We start from the raw sequence: 21,698 nt of genomic DNA, 5'->3' as shown, positions 1-21,698 counted from the left end.
GTTCTAAGATTTTTTTTGTTAGATGTATAAAGTAATAATGTATTATGAAATTAGCAATGTATGAAATGTCTGTTTTGTTGCAGTTAAACAAAAACTTCATTACGAGCTACTTACACGTACACGGCAAACTCATCACTAAAATTGGGTAAGTATCATACCTATATGTTCCTCGATATATCATACTACAAAAACATATGATGCAAGATGCAAGTTTTCTCCGACGAAAACTTTTTTCGATTTTGTTCTTACAAAGAGGAACTTGTTTAAGTTTCCTATTTTTTCATCTTGAACTCTTAATTAACATCTTGAACTCTTACTGAACTGAGTGATTACTTAAATCTCGGTGTGCTCCAGATAACGGGCATCTTGCTAATAATAATGCTTGGGAGTTTACTTGAGTTCGTATTCCGACACTTTCTGACTTGCTTGGCAGCTAGACTAAATGCATAACAGAAGCCGGACAGGGCGGACCGTAGGTACAGTCAACTGTAAAAATATGGGTGTACAAATCATCTCAAAATATGTCCCATAACTCTTATGTCAGTGAATTAAGAACTATGGGACATATTTTTGAGTAAGTTGTCTACACCCACATTTTTACAGTTGACTGTACATACACAAATACATATGTCTCGTTTTTAGCCGAGATTCCTTAATCTTTGTGTAATCAGTTTAGATTAACGTCCAAATGAAGACATACGGCTAAAAATTAAGCTTTACTCGTTAAATATCAATATTCATGTATTTAACTTTGTCCTAGGATGGAGACGTTCCACGAGAGCGCGGGCCAGATGCTGCGCCAGTTCCGCGCGCTGCTGCACCGGCAGCCGCTGCCCACGCCGGCCGCGCGCCTTCTGCAGCTCACGGCGCTCAACATGTTCGCCGTCGAGGCCACCGTCAACGCCAAAGGTATTTATTCACACTCGTCACACACTGTCCTAGGATAGAGATGCTGCGCCAGTTCCGCGCGCTGCTGCACCGGCAGCCGCTGCCCACGCCGGCCGCGCGCCTCCTGCAGCTCACGGCGCTCAACATGTTCGCCGTCGAGGCCACCGTCAACGCCAAAGGTATTATTTATTCACACTCGTCACACACTGTCCTAGGATAGAGATGCTGCGCCAGTTCCGCGCGCTGCTGCACCGGCAGCCGCTGCCCACGCCGGCCGCGCGCCTCCTGCAGCTCACGGCGCTCAACATGTTCGCCGTCGAGGCCACCGTCAACGCCAAAGGTATTTATTCACACTCGTCACACACTGTCCTAGGATAGAGATGCTGCGCCAGTTCCGCGCGCTGCTGCACCGGCAGCCGCTGCCCACGCCGGCCGCGCGCCTCCTGCAGCTCACGGCGCTCAACATGTTCGCCGTCGAGGCCACCGTCAACGCCAAAGGTATTTATTCACACTCGTCACACACTGTCCTAGGATAGAGATGCTGCGCCAGTTCCGCGCGCTGCTGCATCGGCATCCGCTGCCCACGCCGGCCGCGCGCCTCCTGCAGCTCACGGCGCTCAACATGTTCGCCGTCGAGGCCACCGTCAACGCCAAAGGTATTTATTCACACTCGTCACACACTGTCCTAGGATAGAGATGCTGCGCCAGTTCCGCGCGCTGCTGCACCAGCAGCCGCTGCCGACGCCGGCCGCGCGCCTCCTGCAGCTCACGGCGCTCAACATGTTCGCCGTCGAGGCCACCGTCAACGCCAAAGGTATTTATTCACACTCGTCACACACTGTCCTAGGTTGGAGATGCTGCGCCAGTTCTGCGCGCTGCTGCACCGGCAGCCGCCGCCCACGCCGGCCGCGCGCCTTCTGCAGCTCACGGCGCTCAACATGTTCGCCGTCGAGGCCACCGTCAACGCCAAAGGTATTTATTCACACTCATCGCACACTGTCCTAGGTTGGAGATGCTGCGCCAGTTCCGCGCGCTGCTGCGCCGGCAGCCGCTGCCCACGCCGGCCGCGCGCCTCTTGCAGCTCACGGCGCTCAACATGTTCGCCGTCGAGGCCACTGTCAACGCCATAGGTATTTATTCACACTCGACACACACTGTCCTAGGTTGGAGATGCTGCGCCAGTTCCGCGCGCTGCTGCACCGGCAGCCGCTGCCCACGCCGGCCGCGCGCCTTCTGCAGCTCACGGCGCTCAACATGTTCGCCGTCGAGGCCACCGTCAACGCCATAGGTATTTATTCACACTCGACACACACTGTCCTAGGTTGGAGATGCTGCGCCAGTTCCGCGCGCTGCTGCACCGGCAGCCGCTGCCCACGCCGGCCGCGCGCCTTCTGCAGCTCACGGCGCTCAACATGTTCGCCGTCGAGGCCACCGTCAACGCCAAAGGTATTTATTCACACTCATCGTACACTATCCTAGGTTGGAGATGCTGCGCCAGTTCCGCGCGCTGCTGCACCGGCAGCCGCTGCCCACGCCGGCCGCGCGCCTTCTGCAGCTCACGGCGCTCAACATGTTCGCCGTCGAGGCCACCGTCAACGCCAAAGGTATTTATTCACACTCATCGCACACTGTCCTAGGTTGGAGATGCTGCGCCAGTTCCGCGCGCTGCTGCAGAGATGAAAATGGGGACTACGTTTGTATGGAAAAGCTACCGTCCCCTTTCCTCTTAATGGAGAAACGTAGACAGCAGTTATTTTTAAACATAATTTTTATTTTATAAATCGTACTACTATGGCTAACTATGGATAGTAGGTAACTTGACCGTGACGTCATTTGCTAGTCGTTCATATAAATTCCAGTGGCAAATCGTTTTGACAGTTTGAAAAAAGAATCTGATTTGACTAGTAGTCAAATACCCTATTAACATGTCTGTCCTTTGGGGTGTGTAACGGTTCATATAACAACGGTACACGGTATGATTCTGTACTTGGAAACTGCAATCGATATCAACTTTGCCTATACATATACCTCTAGAATATCGTTGCGCAAGACATTGTTGAGTATAAATATAAAGATTGTAAACACATTTAATACAGTGGGTAAATAATAATGGACTAATAATTTTACTTTATAGATCTCAAGTTTCTTTTATTTTACCATTAGGTATATTTCTTAGTATGTTAATACATACTATATATTCAATGTCGCAACAATGATTACGTTTCCAGTCGCATATAGGCCATTGAAATGAAATGAAATTGATTATTCATAATACACAGTTATAGGTCAATACATAATATCACGACGACGTATAATATCTAAGGACGGGTCTTACGTGCATTAGAAATGGTTCAGCGGTGTCACTTACGAATTCGAGCCAATCGTGCAGTCTATCGCAACTAGTTGCGAGCAATCGCGCGCGTGATCTGAGCCCATCAACTAATCGCGTTGTGGCGGGGTCACACCGCTGTACTAGCCCCATTCATGCCCAATTCTTATTGCCCGTAAGGCCAGTCCTTAGATATTATACGTCAATGTAATAGACACACCTACTAGAGGGGGTATTCTTTTTATAATTAGGTTTTTTATTTTACAGGTAAGTTTTAGTATTAATTTTATTTTGTTTGTAGTTTTAGTTTATTTTAATAAGTTATTTTATATTCAATATGAAATAGACACAAATAAAACATTGTCGTGTATATTTATTATAGTGCTTCGAACAGTTCGAACCATTCGATCGCTCATATAATAATTGACTCATATCATAAGTGGTACTTAATTCTTTACATTGTAATATAGGTACATACATTCTTGCAGCTACAGACGAGTTAATTATAAAAATTGCTAATTTACATCTAAAGTCCGAAGTCAGGAGGAGATCGCTTTTTAGTGATAAGACCGCCGGTAGTTCCGATCTTTATTTCCATCCGACATTTAAAAAAAATATTGCTAGATAATTTTTGAACTCCTAAGTGCCTATATACCAAATTTCTGCATGTCCCATTTTGATTCTTTTCCATACAAATATTTTTTTTATAAAGCGGAAAATTATGGGAAAACTTTTATTGAAACGTTTCACGAAAATCCGTTCAGATCAGCCGCTCTGCTAAAAGATCTGATAACACAGAAATAATTTTCTAATTTGTAACATATATTCAGCCGTGGACGTGGACGATGATGATGAACATATCACTAAACCTCATATAGAACAAAGTCCCCCGCCGCGTCCATCTGTTTGTGTGTTTGTATGTTTGTTCGCAATAAACTCAAAAACTTCTGATCGGATTTTCATGCGGCTTTCACCTATCAGTAGCGTGATCCTTGAGGAAGGTTTAGGTGTACACCGTGTTTATATTGAATTCCGTTAACTTCGGGGTATGGTTAAGTACGTTTAAGAGAACTAAATGGCATACTTAATTTTCAGATATAAAATATTATTTTGCTTTTTAAAAAAAAAAAAAATTAAGTTTTAAAAGTTATTAAATGTAGCATGTAGCGTTGTTGTAAGGCGGGCATTACATTTAACTCAACCAAACAATTGAAATCTGTGACATATCAATGTAATTTCGAACATCGATCGACCGAGACTGTACTTAAGTTTAGTAGCAAATGTATGAACTCATTCTAAACACTAATCAATATGTAAACCGGCCCTAAGGCAGGTGTACACGCTTGTAGAGGCCTTATAGGAAAAAAATAAAATATTGAGTGTCATTGAGAAAGTTACTTGATTTAAGCTCAGGAATGCACCCTTGAAATTAACGGAAAACAAAAAAAACACGGTGTATTATTTGTTTAACCGTGTAAAGCCGGGGCGGGTCGCTAGTTAACAAATGTCGCTTTATTCGCCAGTTCGCCACTAATAAATAGTAGGTATGTATACCTAGTAAAGTCTTAACGACTTTGTACTGCACGTGTATGAGTTACGTATGGACGTATAAAATGAAATCATTAGTATGGTAGTTGAGATAACTACCTAGTTGTTAAATAGAGTTTGATCTGTTTCTGTATGTATTTGCATGGAGTGACTCACAAATTGTTAGTCAACAATAGGCGATTTTTGAAATAAATTTGATATGAAAATAGGTAAATTGTTTGAATAAAAAATACATAAGATTACTTGCGGTAAGAAGTAACTGAATAGTGAATATACAATAAATAAATGACATTGATATGATATGATATGATTTATTTATCTCACAATATACAATGTCACTTAAAATTACACATGATTAAAATAGTTATTTGTTTTACAAGGGGGCAAAGTTGTTGTTTAACCGCTCGTGCTAATATTGATACCCGAGCAAACGAAAAAAAAATGGATTCTTCAGTGTTGTGAAAACAAAAATTTGCCCCCGAGAAAAACACACAATTTTTCACCACACCAACCCGAAGCAAATATTAAATGTAAAATATCAAACAAAATCAAACCAAATCAAATCCAAATGAATGTTATTAAATATTTATCATCCAAAATCATAATTTAAAAGTCAATTCTACCCAGCAAACATAAGAAAACAACTCAAAATTTGCATTTGTTTACTTTGCCTCACATGTGAATAAAATGCAACTTTGTTATCAGTTTTTGAAGTGCAAAGTAAGCCTTTCCGAGCTGGTGTGGTGAAAACACAATTATTGTACACAAGACAGGCTAAAATAGATCAGCGGCAAGCTTTAATTAAAAAAAAAACTCCTTTTGCCAGCATTTTGTGAAAACTTTGAATGAAACGACAAATTAGCACCACATACCATCCGCTCCTAATGAGTTGAAAATCATAAGAGCTTACGAGGGGATTTTTTACTTACTTTTTGGGAAAAAGTCGTGTTCTCCGTATTTTTTTCACCAAGGCACTTTTCTAAAACTGAACTTGACTGAATAATCTCAGTTAAAACTAGTTGTCACCAAGGCGAAGGAATACGCACTTTCATTAAGTGCTTCCGAAAAACTAGTTTTAACTAGGGAAAACATGTTTTCACATAAAAAAGGGTTTTTCGGTAGCATATGTTATGTATTACCAATCTTCAAATCGCTTATCTTATCTGCGGGCATCTTGGACGTTAAATATTATCCTCTGTCATCGCGTGTCATAAAAATACTCTGGCTTTTGTTTTTTTTGTAAGAAATACATTATTATTATCGTAATAAAGCGGCCTTAAACTCACCCAGTCCTGTTACGCTGGGATTATAAATATAGAAGGGCGTCCAGAGTTAACTATCCCGCAGCCCGTTTTTGTACACGGATCGCTTACTTTACTCACTAGACGGAGCAAATAGGGACTTTAAAGTTATACGAATATGTACACTTCTCCATGCGTTCATATACATTCACGCACTGGAGGATTTGCCAACCTTGTGGCCTAAATCGAAAACTTATACTTGACATAATACTTCACGCTAGCAAATAGGTGCTGCCCTCTAAAATTTACCTATGCTTCTGTGGGCATTGGATGATCTGCCATTTTGTGGCTTAAATCAGAAACTTAGGATTTATAATTCTTGACAAACAAGGGGCTCCCGTGGAGCTCCCTATGAAATCGCGCTATTTAATAGAAGAGTGCGATCGTTCAATTCAGTAGCTTCGACATTTACTATCTTTATGTGCGTATGAAAAATAATATTAACAACAAAAGTTGACTTTCAGGGATTAACATCGGCTGTTTATACAGTCATGTGTGTGATAACTACTGCAGCTTTTAGTGTTGAACTTTATTACTACAACCATAAAACGTGTGGCAGCCGATTTTTTTTAAGTATTGATTCGACCTTGCATAATGTAGAGTCTATAGGAGGTAGTCTGTGTCTTTGCATTACCTTCTCACAAGTTGGTAACTCGTTTTTAAGCTTATTACCTTCTATTTTTGGAACTAAGCACACTAACGTACGCGAAGACGGGACTCGGGGTGCGACCTTGTGGAAAAATAGTCACATGTACAAATGCACGCGGACTTGCGTGTCTAATTAAGGGATAGATATGATTATTTATAGTTTCTTAATAGCATTCTTAACTAGGGTTAATATTTATTATTTATTAATATCCTTTACTGATATTTATCTACTTAGTTTTTTTGTTAATAAAAGAGAGTATCTTACACGGTGTCGCATTCAGTATAGATCAAACGAATGCCAATGTAGTCCCACCGATTTCATCTCCATGTATCTTTAGCGAAGTAATGGTTTCGAAGAAATCACCGATGTTAAGTTCTTGACGAATCATGCTTATGCTTACCTAATATTTTGTAACTTGATTATTTCAAGAACTATGAATATAGCACTGACAAAATAATGGCCAGGAGAACAGGATCTACTGTATATTCACTAGAGTTGACTGAAAACCAGATTATGTTGATTTCTTCGATACCATAAAACAAATCGGGAGCTTTTCGGGCCGTCTATCATTGGCCATCATTTGATCCGTATTAAAAATACCAACCTCTTCATATTTATCTTCATATATACCTATATTCAGAAACGTTTACCCCATGTGGATCTAGGAGTACTGAACTATTTAAGTATTTATCATCCTTTTTGTATGGATTACAGAAAAAAAGTGTACGTATGTAATAATTTCTGATTTTCTGAATTAATTTACTAAGTATAACTTCTAAAGGTACTTACCTAATTGAATTTCAGAAATGAAAAAAAAAAATTAAACATAAAGTTCGTTTTTGGCCGTTTCATATTTTACCGAACTGTTCTCTTTTATTTATTTATTAAAATGGTAGGCCTCATTTATAATGAATTGGTCTGAATGAGAAAAGAGTATTGTTGCGTTCAGACTTCAAAGAAAAAGTTCTCAACTACCAGAAGTGGAGGACAGTGGCCTATTTTATAAAGCTACAAGTTACAATTTACAAGCGGAAGTCTCTTTCTAACCCTATGTGTTAGAACGAGACTTCCGCTTGTAAATTGTAACTTGTAGCTTTATAAAATAGGCCACAGGTGTCATCAAGTCAAACTGTGATGACGGGAACCTTCCGGGAACTTCTCTAATTTTATAGGCATACCTACAGCGATTTCAATATTTTTAAGTAACACATGAATTTCCTTTCAAAGAGTACAATTTTTGGAAGTAGACGAGAGTTTAGCGTAGTCGGTTCTTTACCTGTGAAAACTTACGAGAACTACTCGTATAAGTTATTATGTATGCAATAACCAAGGTTATTGTTATTCTTAGAGATACAATATCTAGCTGGCATTGATTAGCAAGGTAGTCAATTGGCGAAATTAATGTATAAAGTGTGCTTGTAAATGTGGTTATTTCCTGTGGCTCCGTCCGGGCGCAGTAAAGGCTTGTAATTACAAATTACAAGTTATCGGAGGTTGATGCACCGCGCTGCCGCTGCCTGCGCCCGCGCCCCGCTTCAATGCACCGCGCACATTTGACGGGGACAGGTTCAACAAACTGACGCGCCGAAGCCGCAGTGACGACCTCTCTTTTACACCATTACGCGTAATGATGTTTTGGATTATTTCATAAATAAATTACAACTTATTGTCGGTTTTGTATACGCGCCTTTAAATCAATTTGAGAAACTTTACAACTGTCTTAAATAATCCTCGCCATAAAGTTGTATCGGGTATTGGACGCGTAATCGATATGGTCGAACGGTTGGAGTGGAAGTCATGTTTATTGAAGATATCTTAGATAACAGCGCCCTATTGCGTCGCAGGTGCAATCCGTGCTGTGTATTTTTAGCTGTCTATTTATACCTGACCGGATCGAGTCGGCGAGCGACCGAGTCGAGTCCAGCGAGGCGTCCCAATCACTCATTTAATGCCCATGCTCTGCACTTCCCTGACAAGTGGACTGGCGAATGACTCCTAAGCTTAATCGCACTTCTAGTCTAGCTCTAGATTGCCTTGGTAATTTATTTGAGGATCTTGTCAAACGTGTTGCTAGAAATAGTAAAAAAAATGGTTTTACGTTTGCGAAAACTGCGGTCTACGTGTAGTATCCGTGACAGTTTAATAACTTAAACCAGAAAATACAATAATATGTAGTAAAGTCTCTGATTGATTATGGTTCGCTCGCTTCAAAACAGAAACCGGAGTATAATAAGATACAGTCGAGATTCTTTAATGTAATTATGCAATTACTGGCCATGCTAACTTCCCTTATCGCCATGCTTGTGGAAATCCCTACAAAAATACGCTGATTCCTGGAACTTGCCTCGGGTATAATTTTATGTTGGAGTATTTTAACAGGACTACACACCGTGGGTTGAATATATACGATCTTTTTATTTAACAGGATACTTACCATTTAATGTTTTTGGCGTTAAATGTTTTATACACACAAACCCATAAAATAAAGTTAATGCTTGGATTATTAGACAGATTCCTTTTAATTTTTATGGGGTTGTGCTGCATACCATGGCGTATTTAGTCTGTTATTTAATTGAATCCGGCCGTAGACCAGTTACAGGACGTTACGGGAATGATGACTACATGGTGACTCGGGATACATCCTTCACCCAACAGTGCCTACTCTTGGTGTTACATTAGAGCTAGCTTGATAAAACGGCCACTTAGACTTAAAGTTTTTTTATTTATACATATCTATCAATTTATCTACTTATCTCACCGTTTGGAGCCAGAGAAAAAAAGCACGATACGATATCGTGATAATTTTACTTGAAAGCTTTATACTGCGAGGTTGCAGTTATTGCTATTTAGATTACTCACATATTACATATCTACGCAAATGATGTCTATATTAAAATGCGAGATTTATGAAACACAAAATAATAAGAGCATTTTTAACACGACGCACACACGCGACACACGTCGACGTACAGGATTGTCGGATTTTTTTTTATTATGCAAGACTTTGTGCTAATTATCATTTTTATTGAAACCTACCTATCTGGTGCCTACTTGTAATTTTATTTTATATATTTACATACATATTACATACATATCATCACGTCTATTTCCCGGAGGGGTAGGCAGAGACCACGGATTTCCACTTGCTACGATCCTGACATACCTCTTTCGCTTCCTTCACTTTCATAACATTTCTCATACAGGCTCGTCGGCTTAGGGCGCTCTTGACCTGGCCTTTCTTCAGGATTTCCCCGATCTGATTAGAGAAAGTCCGCCGAGGTCTAAGTATAAGTCTTTTATATATTTAGTTGTCAATATTTGTACTTTTTGTTACCAGGGAGCAATGCGTCCGGGCGCTCGGCATGGCTGGATTGTGCGCTGGGCGTGTCCCTGCTGATGTTCGGCGCGATGCTGGAGCGCTGCTGCGCGTTGCTGCCGGAGCCTGAGCAGTCGCAGCACCACGCGGACGCGCTGCTTCTCCTGCCAGCTATCAAGGTGCGGAATATTTGTTTAATAACGTATTTTAACCAAATAAAAGTTTCAGGTCGTGTCAAACCAGAAGGTTAACGAGTTTGAGATTGCTCCACCGACAAGAGCACAGCTCTTAAATACATGGTGTTACTGACCATGGGGCTTTAAATTCAGGGCTCGATTCTACTCGCTAAACTGAGCTACTTTTATTATGGCACCAACCCCGAAATCCCGAATTTTTTTTTAACTTTTTCATACATTTTGGCTGATCAGATCAGATGTCGACGTTTTCTTTGGAAAAGCCAAAATTTTCTCCCCGATTTTAGGGCTGGTCCCATAGTAAAAGTAGCTCAGTTTAGCGAGTAAATTCAAGGCCTGGAATTAAAGCCCCATGGTCAGCCACATACTGTATAAAGAAGAAGAACGTTAGTGTGCATGATCGGTGTGAAACTGCAGCGCGTTGCTACCCGGCCCCTCATAGTCCCATTTACACATGCATTGCATTAAGATAGGCAAAATTTTATGAGTATAGTCGGCAGGTCTCGTTGCTGATCGCGTAGTCGCCAGTCGCCATGTATCCCGGGAGCAGCTGGGACATACTTCAAAAGCAAGATTTAGGAGACACACTCCGCCATAGACGCAATGATTAGACCCGTTTAGAACTCTGATTTAGTCATTTAGTTTAATTACTAAACTACCGTTATTTCATAACTGTACTTAGATTTTAGTTCTTAGGGGTTGTGCACAAATCACGCGGGTGTTTTCGGCTACTTTTTGACCCCCCACTCTCCCTTGGTGATATTTGGTGAGGTTTTTGGCTACCCTGCCTATACCCTCCACACAACCTCACGTGTCACGTGTCGTTTAGTTTTTCATCGAACTAATTTTAAGATAAATAGTAGGGTATATAGAAAATCTTGTTTATTTTTCTATTTTAGTATTATAGAGAAAAAGTATCTACTCATGTGGTAGGTTTTTTTTCTTATGTTCGTTCACAATACACGTGAGGTTTCCTTATACACCCCCCCTACCCCCAACGTGATCTATAGTATTTTTTTTGTGACCCCCCTCCCCCTATCGAACCTCGCGTGATTTGTGCACAAGCCCTTAGGTACCTCTGTAAATTTATTTCTAAGTGGGCTAATGCTACTTAACGATGCCCTAGCGCTTACCGTTACGGGTTACGCGCGCTCTGAGGAGCCGACTCACCCGACCTAACAGCTATATTCAGCTAGCTCATTTAATTGGTTACTGAAACTAATGGTAAATACATGGTATAATAATATACTCCGCCTGGTACTCTCTTCCCGTCTTTTCTAGGTTACCTGAATGACACAAGCCTACGTCATCATGCGACAGCGCTGTATGATAATATGCGATAGCGCTATATACAGGGTGATCAATCCAGCGAAATGCTATACATGGAAGTATTCTGTCCGCTCAATTATGACCCAACGCAAACTACCCCGCGATAGGCGGTACTTACGAACTGCTCGATTGGCAATCTCAGTACGACCGAGATGACAGTCAGTGACAAATGGCTAAATTGATTTATAAAAACAACGTTTTTTTGTAATTAAAAATATATTCATGTGTCGTGAAGTGGTGCAGAAGTTATTTTAGTTCATACCAAGGACAGTGGAATCACTTTTCACTTGTAGTAAACAGATAACTTCAGTAGAATTTGGAAAAAACATGACGATTTGTTTTCAATACTACCGTGCTAAGCTAAAACGTAACAACTGCATACGACTTTCATAACAACATACGACTTTTTAAATTGCGAGGATAATAGGGATGGTGTTATGCTAAATGAAGTAGACTATTTTATTAACTTGTGTTTGGTTTAGGTATTTTCTATATAATTATAAATGTAGTAATAAATTCCTTCTTACAGATTTGTATTTTCCTTTTTTATTTCATGAGATGGAGCTATAAAAAACTACCTAGTTATTTCAAATTAATAATCAAATTTGGTATTGTCATTTTACATTACTTTCCATTCAGATTCCCACAAGATGCTATTCGCAGAGAACTATGGAAAAAAGCTGTCCAATTAGAGAGACATGAAATTGAGTGGATGCCTGGCAAGATATCTAGAATATGTTCTATTCATGAGATATAACCCGTGAGATAATCATACCCGGTCTCCTATATGTAGATACATTTTTCCTATCATGCTTTCACTGAATTAATTTAACAAATACACACATTATCTGAAAATGTTGATCTATTGAATCCACCCTCAACTGTCACATTTATGTAGGTTCTCTCTCAAGCTATTTCCGTCAGTAGAAAAGAGCGGCAAACATATTAACTCACATTATAGACGGGTCTAACGCGAATTATATTCAATTACCTTGATTTACCGACGTAAATCAGTTTCGTTTCGTATAATGTGAGTTAATATGTGTTCAAAACGCGAAAGTTTAAAATATTATAAGAGCGGCAAATTTAGAAAATGTAAGCGCGCGAACGGCTGTGGTCCTATACAAAATTTTAATTTTGCACCTTTTTCTACTGACAAACTTGCTTGACCGGCTATATACATATAAAATATTCTGAACTGAAAGTGGGGATTTATTGTGACTCCGCCTGTTCAAAATATTTTTGACCCGATTCGTGTACCCATGTAAATTTTGCAGACTGTATAGCCAGTCCTATTTCTAAGATCAAGTTCGCCATACATTTACTATGGCGTACTTGATCTTAGAAAAACGGACAGACTATACCTGAACGTGACTTCGCACTGCCATGCAGATTGATAATAAAATATACAAAATACTTATTATAGCGGAATACATTTATACAACAATGATATATTTACTTATGTTGAGTTAGTCTGTCATGTCATAACAACATTTTAACTAGTTATCTTTTAATCTGCATTAAATTATTATACGTGAATTATTTGACTGGTTCTTCACTGTATGGCATAAACCTATCCCTGTCCAAGTCATATTCTAATCAAATATGAACCGCGAACTCTCAGCGGCCAGTACGTACAGCAAGAAGGTTATTAGCGGATTAATGTCGCTGATTGGTAGTTATTGACATTATATGCATTTCATCTACACTTAGCTATGTACCATTAGTGTAATAAAGATGACTATTATTTTGTTTACCAGCTTTGATTACAGGCTCTGTAAACGCGTCGTCTTATTTGAATGTAGGCGTAATTGTGTATGTGTGCTAATTTGGCCCGAGAATTTGAACGGTAACGTTCCTAAAGGCGGTATCCTTAGTTATATATGATCGCAGGATCAATCTAAATGGGTCAGTATGGAGAAGTCAGAAACTATAAGAGATAGCGAAATCTGTTCTTAGGAACCATGGCTTCGATTTTAGATTTAATAATAATGGCATTAATTTTTTTTTTAAATCTATCATACATAACCGGGATTCGAACATGGTCAATATTCTTGTTGTTTGTTTGTATGGCAACTTTTAAACGATGCGTGATAGCTGGGGGGTGCTCGACCAAATATCATAGAGGGCCCCGAGACAAAACAAACTACATTAAAAAAAATTCAAAATGGCTGACTTTTTTTAATTTTTTCAAGTTGGTCCGAGCGCGCTGAGATTTGGCATGCGACGAGCCTAGGAGCCCAAAATTACCATGTCAAATTTTTTTTTGAAAAAATCCAAAATGGCGGCGAACACGGCCAAAGTCAAATTTCCAAGTAGGTTAAGCGAGCCTGAAGGGCGAGCTTCAGGCCGGGAGACCGAAAGCTGATCCCGGCGGAAGGCCGAAGGCCCGGAGCCTCCACCCCGACTCCCAAAACGCGAGGCCGAAGGCCGAGCTGCATGAATGCGGTGCTTCCAAGCGTTTTACCAAATCAACTGTCTTGATGCGCGAAGCCGGCGGGCCGAATTCCCGACGGCGAAGCGTCGAGGCTTGCGAAGGCCAAAGGCCGAGCTCCGCGTAGGGCTGAAGGCCTGAAGCGTCACATGAGAGGGGGCAGTTGGAGCTTAAACACGACCCAACACTTTTCCTATTGGGAGTCGGGGTCGGCCTTCGGCTCTCCGCCGGGGTCGGCCTTCGGCTTCCCGGCCAGAAGCTCGCCCTTCGGGCTCGCTTAACCTACTTGGAAATTTGACTTTGCCCGTGTCCGCCACCATTTTGGATTTTTTCAAAAAAAAATTTTTGACATGGTAATCTTGGGCCCCTAGGCTCGCCACATGTCAAATCTCAGCGCGCTCGGACCAACTTGAAAAAATTAAAAAAAAGTCGGCCATATTGAATTTTTTTAAATGTGGTTTGTTTTGTCTCGGGGCCCTCTATGATATTTGGTCGAGCACCCCCCAGCTATCAGCCAGCGGCATCGTTTAAAAGTTGCCATACAAACAAACAACAAGAATATTGACCATGTTCGAATCCCGGTTATGTATGATAGATTAAAAAAAAAATTGAATGCCATTATTATTAAATCTAAAATCGAAGCCATGGTTCCTAAGAACAGATTTCGCTATCTCTTATAGTTTCTGACTTCTCCATACTGACCCATTTAGATTGATCACCCTGTATAGCGGCCATGTTATTGTGACGTAGGTTTGTGTCACTCTGGGAAGAGAAGACCATGTTTTATTAGACTATGAGGTAAATAACAAATTAATTAATAAAGTTGACGTGCGATTTACAAAGCAATTTTCTGACTTGGTTAGCAACAGGAAACTTATTATCAAATGTATTATTTTTTCGCTTATTTGGCCCTTTGTAATATGTAATAATAGCACAGTGATTTGCATTACAGAAGTAACTATAGCACATGTTAGTCTTTTTATTATATCTGTAATATATAAAAAAAGTAGGTTCCCAGTTACTCGTTTACACACGAAGTTATGTCAAAAGCTATAATATAGCGAAATAAAAGTTAAATATTACAAAATTATAATGAAATGATTTTCATAAGTTTCAATGAAAAAATTGGAACCTGAACGCCATTTTCTACAGAGCTTTGCTGCGTGCGATGATGCAATTGGCATTAAAGATTAATTTATGTATTCTATAAATATGTCTCTTGAGATGACTTAATTTGAATTAAAAATAACTTTATTACACAATATTAGTAAAAAAAAGATGCGATATGGATTGCTGTAGGTATACGCGGAATAATGAACGACATTACAGCAAAATAAAAGTGAAATTTAATAGCTTTTTAATACTTTACTTTTAATAGGTTTATTTTTTATTTACTGAGTCTGCTAGTTTACTGAAACTAGCAGGTAATGAAATGGGTAGGCAATCAATAAATGCCTCGCTTTTACAAACTACATTCCGACCTAGTCATTAAGCTGCTTGAAACAAACGTATTTTCAAACGGCGTTTTTTTATTTTGTTTTGCAATATTTATCCTCCCCATTGGCGCCCAGAACGGCGCCTATGCTAATTTTAGAGTGAAACATTTTTTCGTTTTTTCACCCTAGGTACATGTCGCGGCGGGAGCATTTAATTTTATTTGTTTCTTTTGTGTAGGTGTGGTCGGATTGGATGCTTTGCCACAGTAGCGTTTGGAATCCACCGCCGTCCTTCGACAATTTCGAGATAGGGTAAGTTCCTTCGAATGCTTATAGTGGTGTGCAGTAAACTAAAGTTTGAGCTTGCCTTATTAATATGGTATTAAATAAATGTTTTTTTTTTTATTAATATAACTTTTATTTTAATTCCTCATTTCTAGTTTTTCGAAAATTTTGGTGCCTTAATTTTTGTTGATTCACATATTTATATTTAATAAAATGTATTTTTGTTTTAGAACTGAAAGCAGTCCATGGGACTGGCTCGCGAAACTCATGAACATCCTCGAAGACCTCGACGATAAGACGATAGAGTTGGAAAGTGAATCAAAAGAAGGTAAATGACAATGTGTAATCTAATTTCAGTCGCTTCACTTACGTGAGCACATTTTGGGGCACAGTACAGAAAATGCAAAATAGGTTCCAACTTGTTTCTTCTTGGTCGCATCCATCATGACTGATGATCGTGGTTGGTGGGTTTTGTTCGGGCACGAACACACTCTCGCCATCGATTCCGGTCCATCGCTTTCCTCACCACGTCATAGAATTTCCGAGATGGTTCCTCGCCTTTGAGTTGGTCAGTCCCAACTTGTTTAGTCTATGGCATTCTTGGAAGATTTGATTGAGTTTAACTGGCAATCGTGATATAAATTTGTAACATTATTTAATAAAAAAATACACGAGCATATTTTATGGATTTTTTGTTTGTGAGTTTTGGGTTCTTATCTTAGAATTACGAACCTTAACGATCGAGCTTTGATCATTTACCTTATTAGCGTTCAATTTTAGTTAAGTTATGAGCCTAGTTTACTGCAAACGCTCGAATAATAATCCAAAGACGCAATTTATAAAACGTAACATGAAGTTTATTTTATACCAAAGATAGATTAATAGTTGGTTCATGTATATATAATAATAACATAAAATAAAATAAAAACCAATTTATTCCATAACCAAAAATTAAATTAACATATCATGTTAAAAAAGGTAATTTAACCTCTAGCGGCCCACCACACAAGGAAAATTGGCAATCGAATTTGAATCAACGGTATTAGAAAATAGAGTTGAATTTGTTTTGTTTTAAAATCGAACGAAACGAAATAAAAGAAACTCTATTCCATTTCACTAAGATTTAAATTTCATTGGAGGTAATTTGTACTAGTATTAGGACATTGAACCCCAAGAGGTTAAAATCTATTTGTAGAGTTATATTTTTTTCATGTCCCTATCTAATATTAAAATGAGACGCGTGAGGGTTGAATATGCAATTTACAATTACATATATTATCGTAAAAGCAGTCTACATCACCACGTTAAAACTTTTTACATTAAATTTATTTATGTAACGCTTTTATAGTCGAATCAAGTCTATTAAATCGAACGATAAAACAAAAGATAAGAGTGAATTGGCTCCTTTATAAATTATAGATTACGAGCCTTTACTTAATAAAGTATGATCATTATTTGAAGAGCAAAGATGGCAATAAATAAGTCGTGGTACCTGTGTGCGTATATGTCTAGCCAGAGTAAGGGTCGGTTGCACCAAACTGTGCGTATCGTTAAAGAGTTTGCTAAATTTTTATCTATGGAAAGTATGAAACTTAAAGGAAAGTAAAGCGCCGGGGCGCGCTGGCTGACGTTGATCAGTCTGTCAAATGTGGTTGGTTGGTGCAACTGGCTTTAAGTAAGGATGACGGTACCTACATGTTGAATTGTATAAACTAGTTTTCTTAATTTGATAGAAAACGAGACGCGTACGCCTATTAAGGATATTTTTCTAACCATACAATAACAACCTACCATTATTACATTTCCTAGCTAACCATGAGATTAGAGTAAAGTTTACGATCGAAGTAGTACCTAATTAACTTGTATTCTGCACGGCTGCTACTATCCGCATTGTAGTAAATTGTTTGTAGGTGCTGTTTAGCACCTACTGTGCGTTTCCACAGCTGAGTACAAATTAAACTATGACTTTTATTAAATGCTTTTATTCGTAACTACGTACCACTAGAAAGTGGTCGTAAACGAGTTTATTAACTTCGTTATTTTATAAAAAAATAACGATAAAGTGCGCAGTCTTCTATTGAGCCAAGAAAACCAGATATACATTTTTCATTTTGTGTGAAAAATACTGGCCATTTCACGAAGTCTTAATTTCAGATTTAGACATTTCGTTTGCGTTGTAACCGAACCTGTATTCATATCCAATATGCGGCTGGCCTAATATCGACTTAGTCATAAGTCATAACTAAAAGGAGGAAACTGTCCCTGCAATTGTATTAATATTATTACGGCAGGTTACGTGTCGGTGCGATTAGCCGAGGACTCGTCGCTGGCCGGCTTCACGCCGCTCATGTACATGGAGCCGGCGGCGGCGTGGGCGCGCGCCGACCCGCCCGCCAAGCACCACGCCGCCGAGCACGCGCTGCGCACCAGGAAACTGCTGTTCTTCGGCACTGAGTGAGTAGATCCAGAGGTAACGTCAGGGTGTGTTGACTCGTCGCCAACTTCACGTCCTGTACAGTAAACTGCAGAATTAAGTGACCTCCCTCCCAAAATAAATTTCTATGCTGGTCACTTAACTCTGTAGCTTACTGTACATATGGAGCCAGCGCCGTCGGCGTGTCGCGCCGACCCGCTCGCCAAGCACCATGCCGCACGAGGAAAGTACTGTTCTCTCTTTCTCTCTGCACAGAGAGACTATATCTAGAGGTGATGTTGGACAGTGTGTTCGCTCACACACATGAAGTCGGTGTGGGCGCCCGCCGATATTGCTAGGAATCTGCTATATACAGAGAACACATTATGACGCTATAAGTACATAAGTACGATGCGCCGTAAACATTCCGATAACCCTGTTAAAAGGGTCGGAGGCACAAATAACGCACTTATTTTTAGTACTCTGTGCACCCTAGCCAAGCTGACAATCGTTGATAGAAAACGCCTGTCGAAACTTAAATAATGTATGGATATAGATAGTCACGTCACTTTTTGTAGCATCTATCATCCCGATACATTTCGTGTTTTTCGTTTGGCGTTTGTCGATGAACGATTGTTATCTTGGCTAGGCACTTCAGACATAAGGGTGCGTTCTTTGGTCCCAAAAAGTAAAAAATAATTTAAGTAGTACAGGTAAGAATACATCACTTGCTCTTATTTATTAGTGAAAAAATGAATATTGAGGTATATTCCAAAACAAGGTGTTTGGTTTTAGATACCTGGTGGGCGTGGAGCCGCCGGTGCTGCGGCTGGAGTACCCGACGAGCGGCGCCCCGCGCTACGTCAGCGCCGTGCAGCAAGTGCACACGCACCACACCCCGCTGCAACACTTGGTGAATTAACATCATTTTAACCTAGTACAGTCAACGGTAAAAATATGGGTGTACAAATCATTTCAAAAATATGTCCCATAACTCATATGTCAGTGAATTAAGAACTATGGGACATATTTTTGAGTAAGTTGTCTACACCCATATTTTTACCGTTGACTGTAGCACAGAATAAATAATAGTACTAGGTATAGAAGACTCACTCTCTAACAAAACGCGTCTGTCACGATCAGCACAGATATGGCCGCTAGGTGGCGACAGCGGCACGCGCGGCTTATGGCAAACCCCAAAATTGGGGTCGAACGGATGGACTTTTAGCTACCTGTAGCAAAGCGACGAAATCGCGGAGTGAGCCACGCCTGCTAGTAGTTGTATAACACACCCAACTTGTCAGTAGAAAAAGTCACAAAAGTCAAATTTTCTCTTCCTCGTATTGTCCCGGCATGTTGCCATGGCTCATGAGAGCTTGCAGCCCGCTTGGCAACTAATTCCAAGAATTGGCGTAGGCACTAGTTTTAACGAAAGCGTCTGCCATCTGACCTTCAATAGTTTCAACCCAGAGGGTAAACTAGACCTTATTGGGATTAGACGGGTTTCCTCATGATGTTTCCCTTCACCGAAATACGAGTACGACTTCATATTTACTATGGGAGTACAACCCTTCGCACCTACATTTTTTAAAATTTGGCATCTTTTTTTACTGACAAAGTCGCTGTGCCAAAGTATATATGCAATTGCGTAACTGGGTGAATCAACATTTTCTTGTCACTAGTTGCCATGGTTACGGTCTCCTGGGTCACTCTTAAAATACTTTTGTTTCGTCATTTCGTATTTAAATTAACCAAACTTGATTTTTTGGTAGTTATAAGGCCTTTCCATAATGGGACATCTACTAAGCACGTTTGTAGAAAATGGTACAGCAGCTCTTCTAAGAAACTATGCTACTATTGTCTCCTGGCTGATGGCGCAGAATAACAACAAGAAATAGTTGATCGACCCAACTACATAGTTAACGCGCAACATCTTCTCGTGCAAGAGCCCATATACAGCTTGGCAAAAAAGAGTAGAAATTAAAAAGTGGCAACACTGTAGTGTCGTCCCGTTTTCTTATATAAATTGGTTTGAAAGGGACGACACCACAGTGTTGCCACTTTTTAATTCCTACTCTTTTTTGCCAAGCTGTACCTACGTTTTAACCGTCCTCTTTTCGAAAATAAAAACAATGGCATATAATTATTGTTTAGTTTAATACCAAGCATAGGCGTCCATCTTAGCCTATTAAGTCAGATAATAGCTCGTGTTATGGCCTGTATATAGCTGCCATAAAGGAATGAATAAACGCGTAGAAACATTAATAGAAAATAATAAGCGTAAGTTTTCACACCAAAGCTGTTGTATTCTTTTTATCCGTATTCAATTTTAAACGGTAGTTTCATTCAGTTTTATATTCCTTAGTAATTTTGTGATCGTAAAGGCGAAATAGGAATAGTTATTAATCCATTATTAAGAGTTAGTATTCCCGTTTATTCCGTTAGTCCATTTAACGATTATACCGTTAGGTGTTATAAGGATTTAATTGAACATCCTGTTCTCAAAGCGAGTTGCTGATATAAACTAACGAAGTAATGATTTGGGTGATTTTGTGTAATGGTATTAATATTACTCAACGAGACACGAATTTAGTTTTTTAGGGTTCCGTACCCAAAGGGTAAAACGGGACCCTATTACTAAGACTTCGCTGTCCGTCCGTCCGTCTGTCACCAGGCTGTATCTCACGAACCGTGATAGCTAGACAGTTGAAATTTTCACAGATGATGTATTTCTGTTGCCGCTATAACAACAAATACTAAAAACAGAATAAAATAAAGATTTAAATGGGGCTCCCATACAACAAACGTGATTTTTGACCAAAGTTAAGCAACGTCGGGAGGGGTCAGTACTTGGATGGGTGACCGTTTTCTTTTTGCTTTTTTTTGTTTTTTTTTTTTGCATTATGGTACGGAACCCTTCGTGCGCGAGTCCGACTCGCACTTGCCCGGTTTTTTTTGTATCTTTTTGCATATTTATTCGAGATGTCGACCCCCGCTGAATACATATGGATACTCATTGTTTGAGTTTTAGCAGCAGCTTTGTACCAACAGCTATACCTACGCGTAACATTGGTAGACCTTATCTCATTGCAATACGGTTTAAGAATGGTCGATACCTGTGTCGACAATGGCACATACATTGTAAGACATACAGCTAATGTTTGTGCGTCATGTTTAACCAACTGTCGCAAGAACTATTCTCAAATATTATTGTAAAGCAAATCCACTCGCGTCTGATATGTATTCTTAACTACCAGTTCGCGATAGGCACACCTATGACCTAACAATTCCTGGATACGCCGATCTGGTTTGTTAATTTAACTATGCTTAATTTAACGACCACTTTTAGTTGAAATTGCAGCAATAAAGTCCAATTTGTGTTAAACTACTTTACAGCAATGATCTGCAATTATCAACATGAAACAAGTTTCAAATTTTAGGGTTCTGTAGTCGGTATGTCAAAAAAAGACACTAATTTCGCCCGCAGACCATGCTCTGGCCATTTAGGGCCCCGTAGGTTCGTGTTCTCCTCTTTCACTAAGCGTGAGCGAGATGGATGTGCGTGCTCGGGACCTC

At 39.9% G+C, this 21,698-nt stretch overlaps 1 protein-coding gene across 1 annotated transcript in view; it reads left to right on the top strand.

Annotated features, from left to right (window-relative positions):
* Window positions 1-21,698, top strand: part of LOC134665247 (telomerase-binding protein EST1A) — a 50,436-nt gene that overhangs the window by 14,738 nt on the left and 14,000 nt on the right. Inside the window, exons 13-19 of the mRNA XM_063522132.1 lie at window positions 84-145; window positions 761-909; window positions 10,053-10,210; window positions 15,663-15,736; window positions 15,940-16,037; window positions 18,001-18,163; window positions 18,918-19,035. Of these exons, the coding sequence (XP_063378202.1) occupies window positions 84-145; window positions 761-909; window positions 10,053-10,210; window positions 15,663-15,736; window positions 15,940-16,037; window positions 18,001-18,163; window positions 18,918-19,035 (822 nt within the window). The remainder of the gene's footprint in view (window positions 1-83; window positions 146-760; window positions 910-10,052; window positions 10,211-15,662; window positions 15,737-15,939; window positions 16,038-18,000; window positions 18,164-18,917; window positions 19,036-21,698) is intronic.

The sequence above is a fragment of the Cydia fagiglandana genome, chromosome 6 (assembly GCF_963556715.1).
Source record: "Cydia fagiglandana chromosome 6, ilCydFagi1.1, whole genome shotgun sequence".
NCBI lineage: Eukaryota > Metazoa > Arthropoda > Insecta > Lepidoptera > Tortricidae > Cydia > Cydia fagiglandana.
Note: the sequence above shows the minus strand (reverse complement) of the source record. Positions and strands in the feature narration are given on the sequence as shown.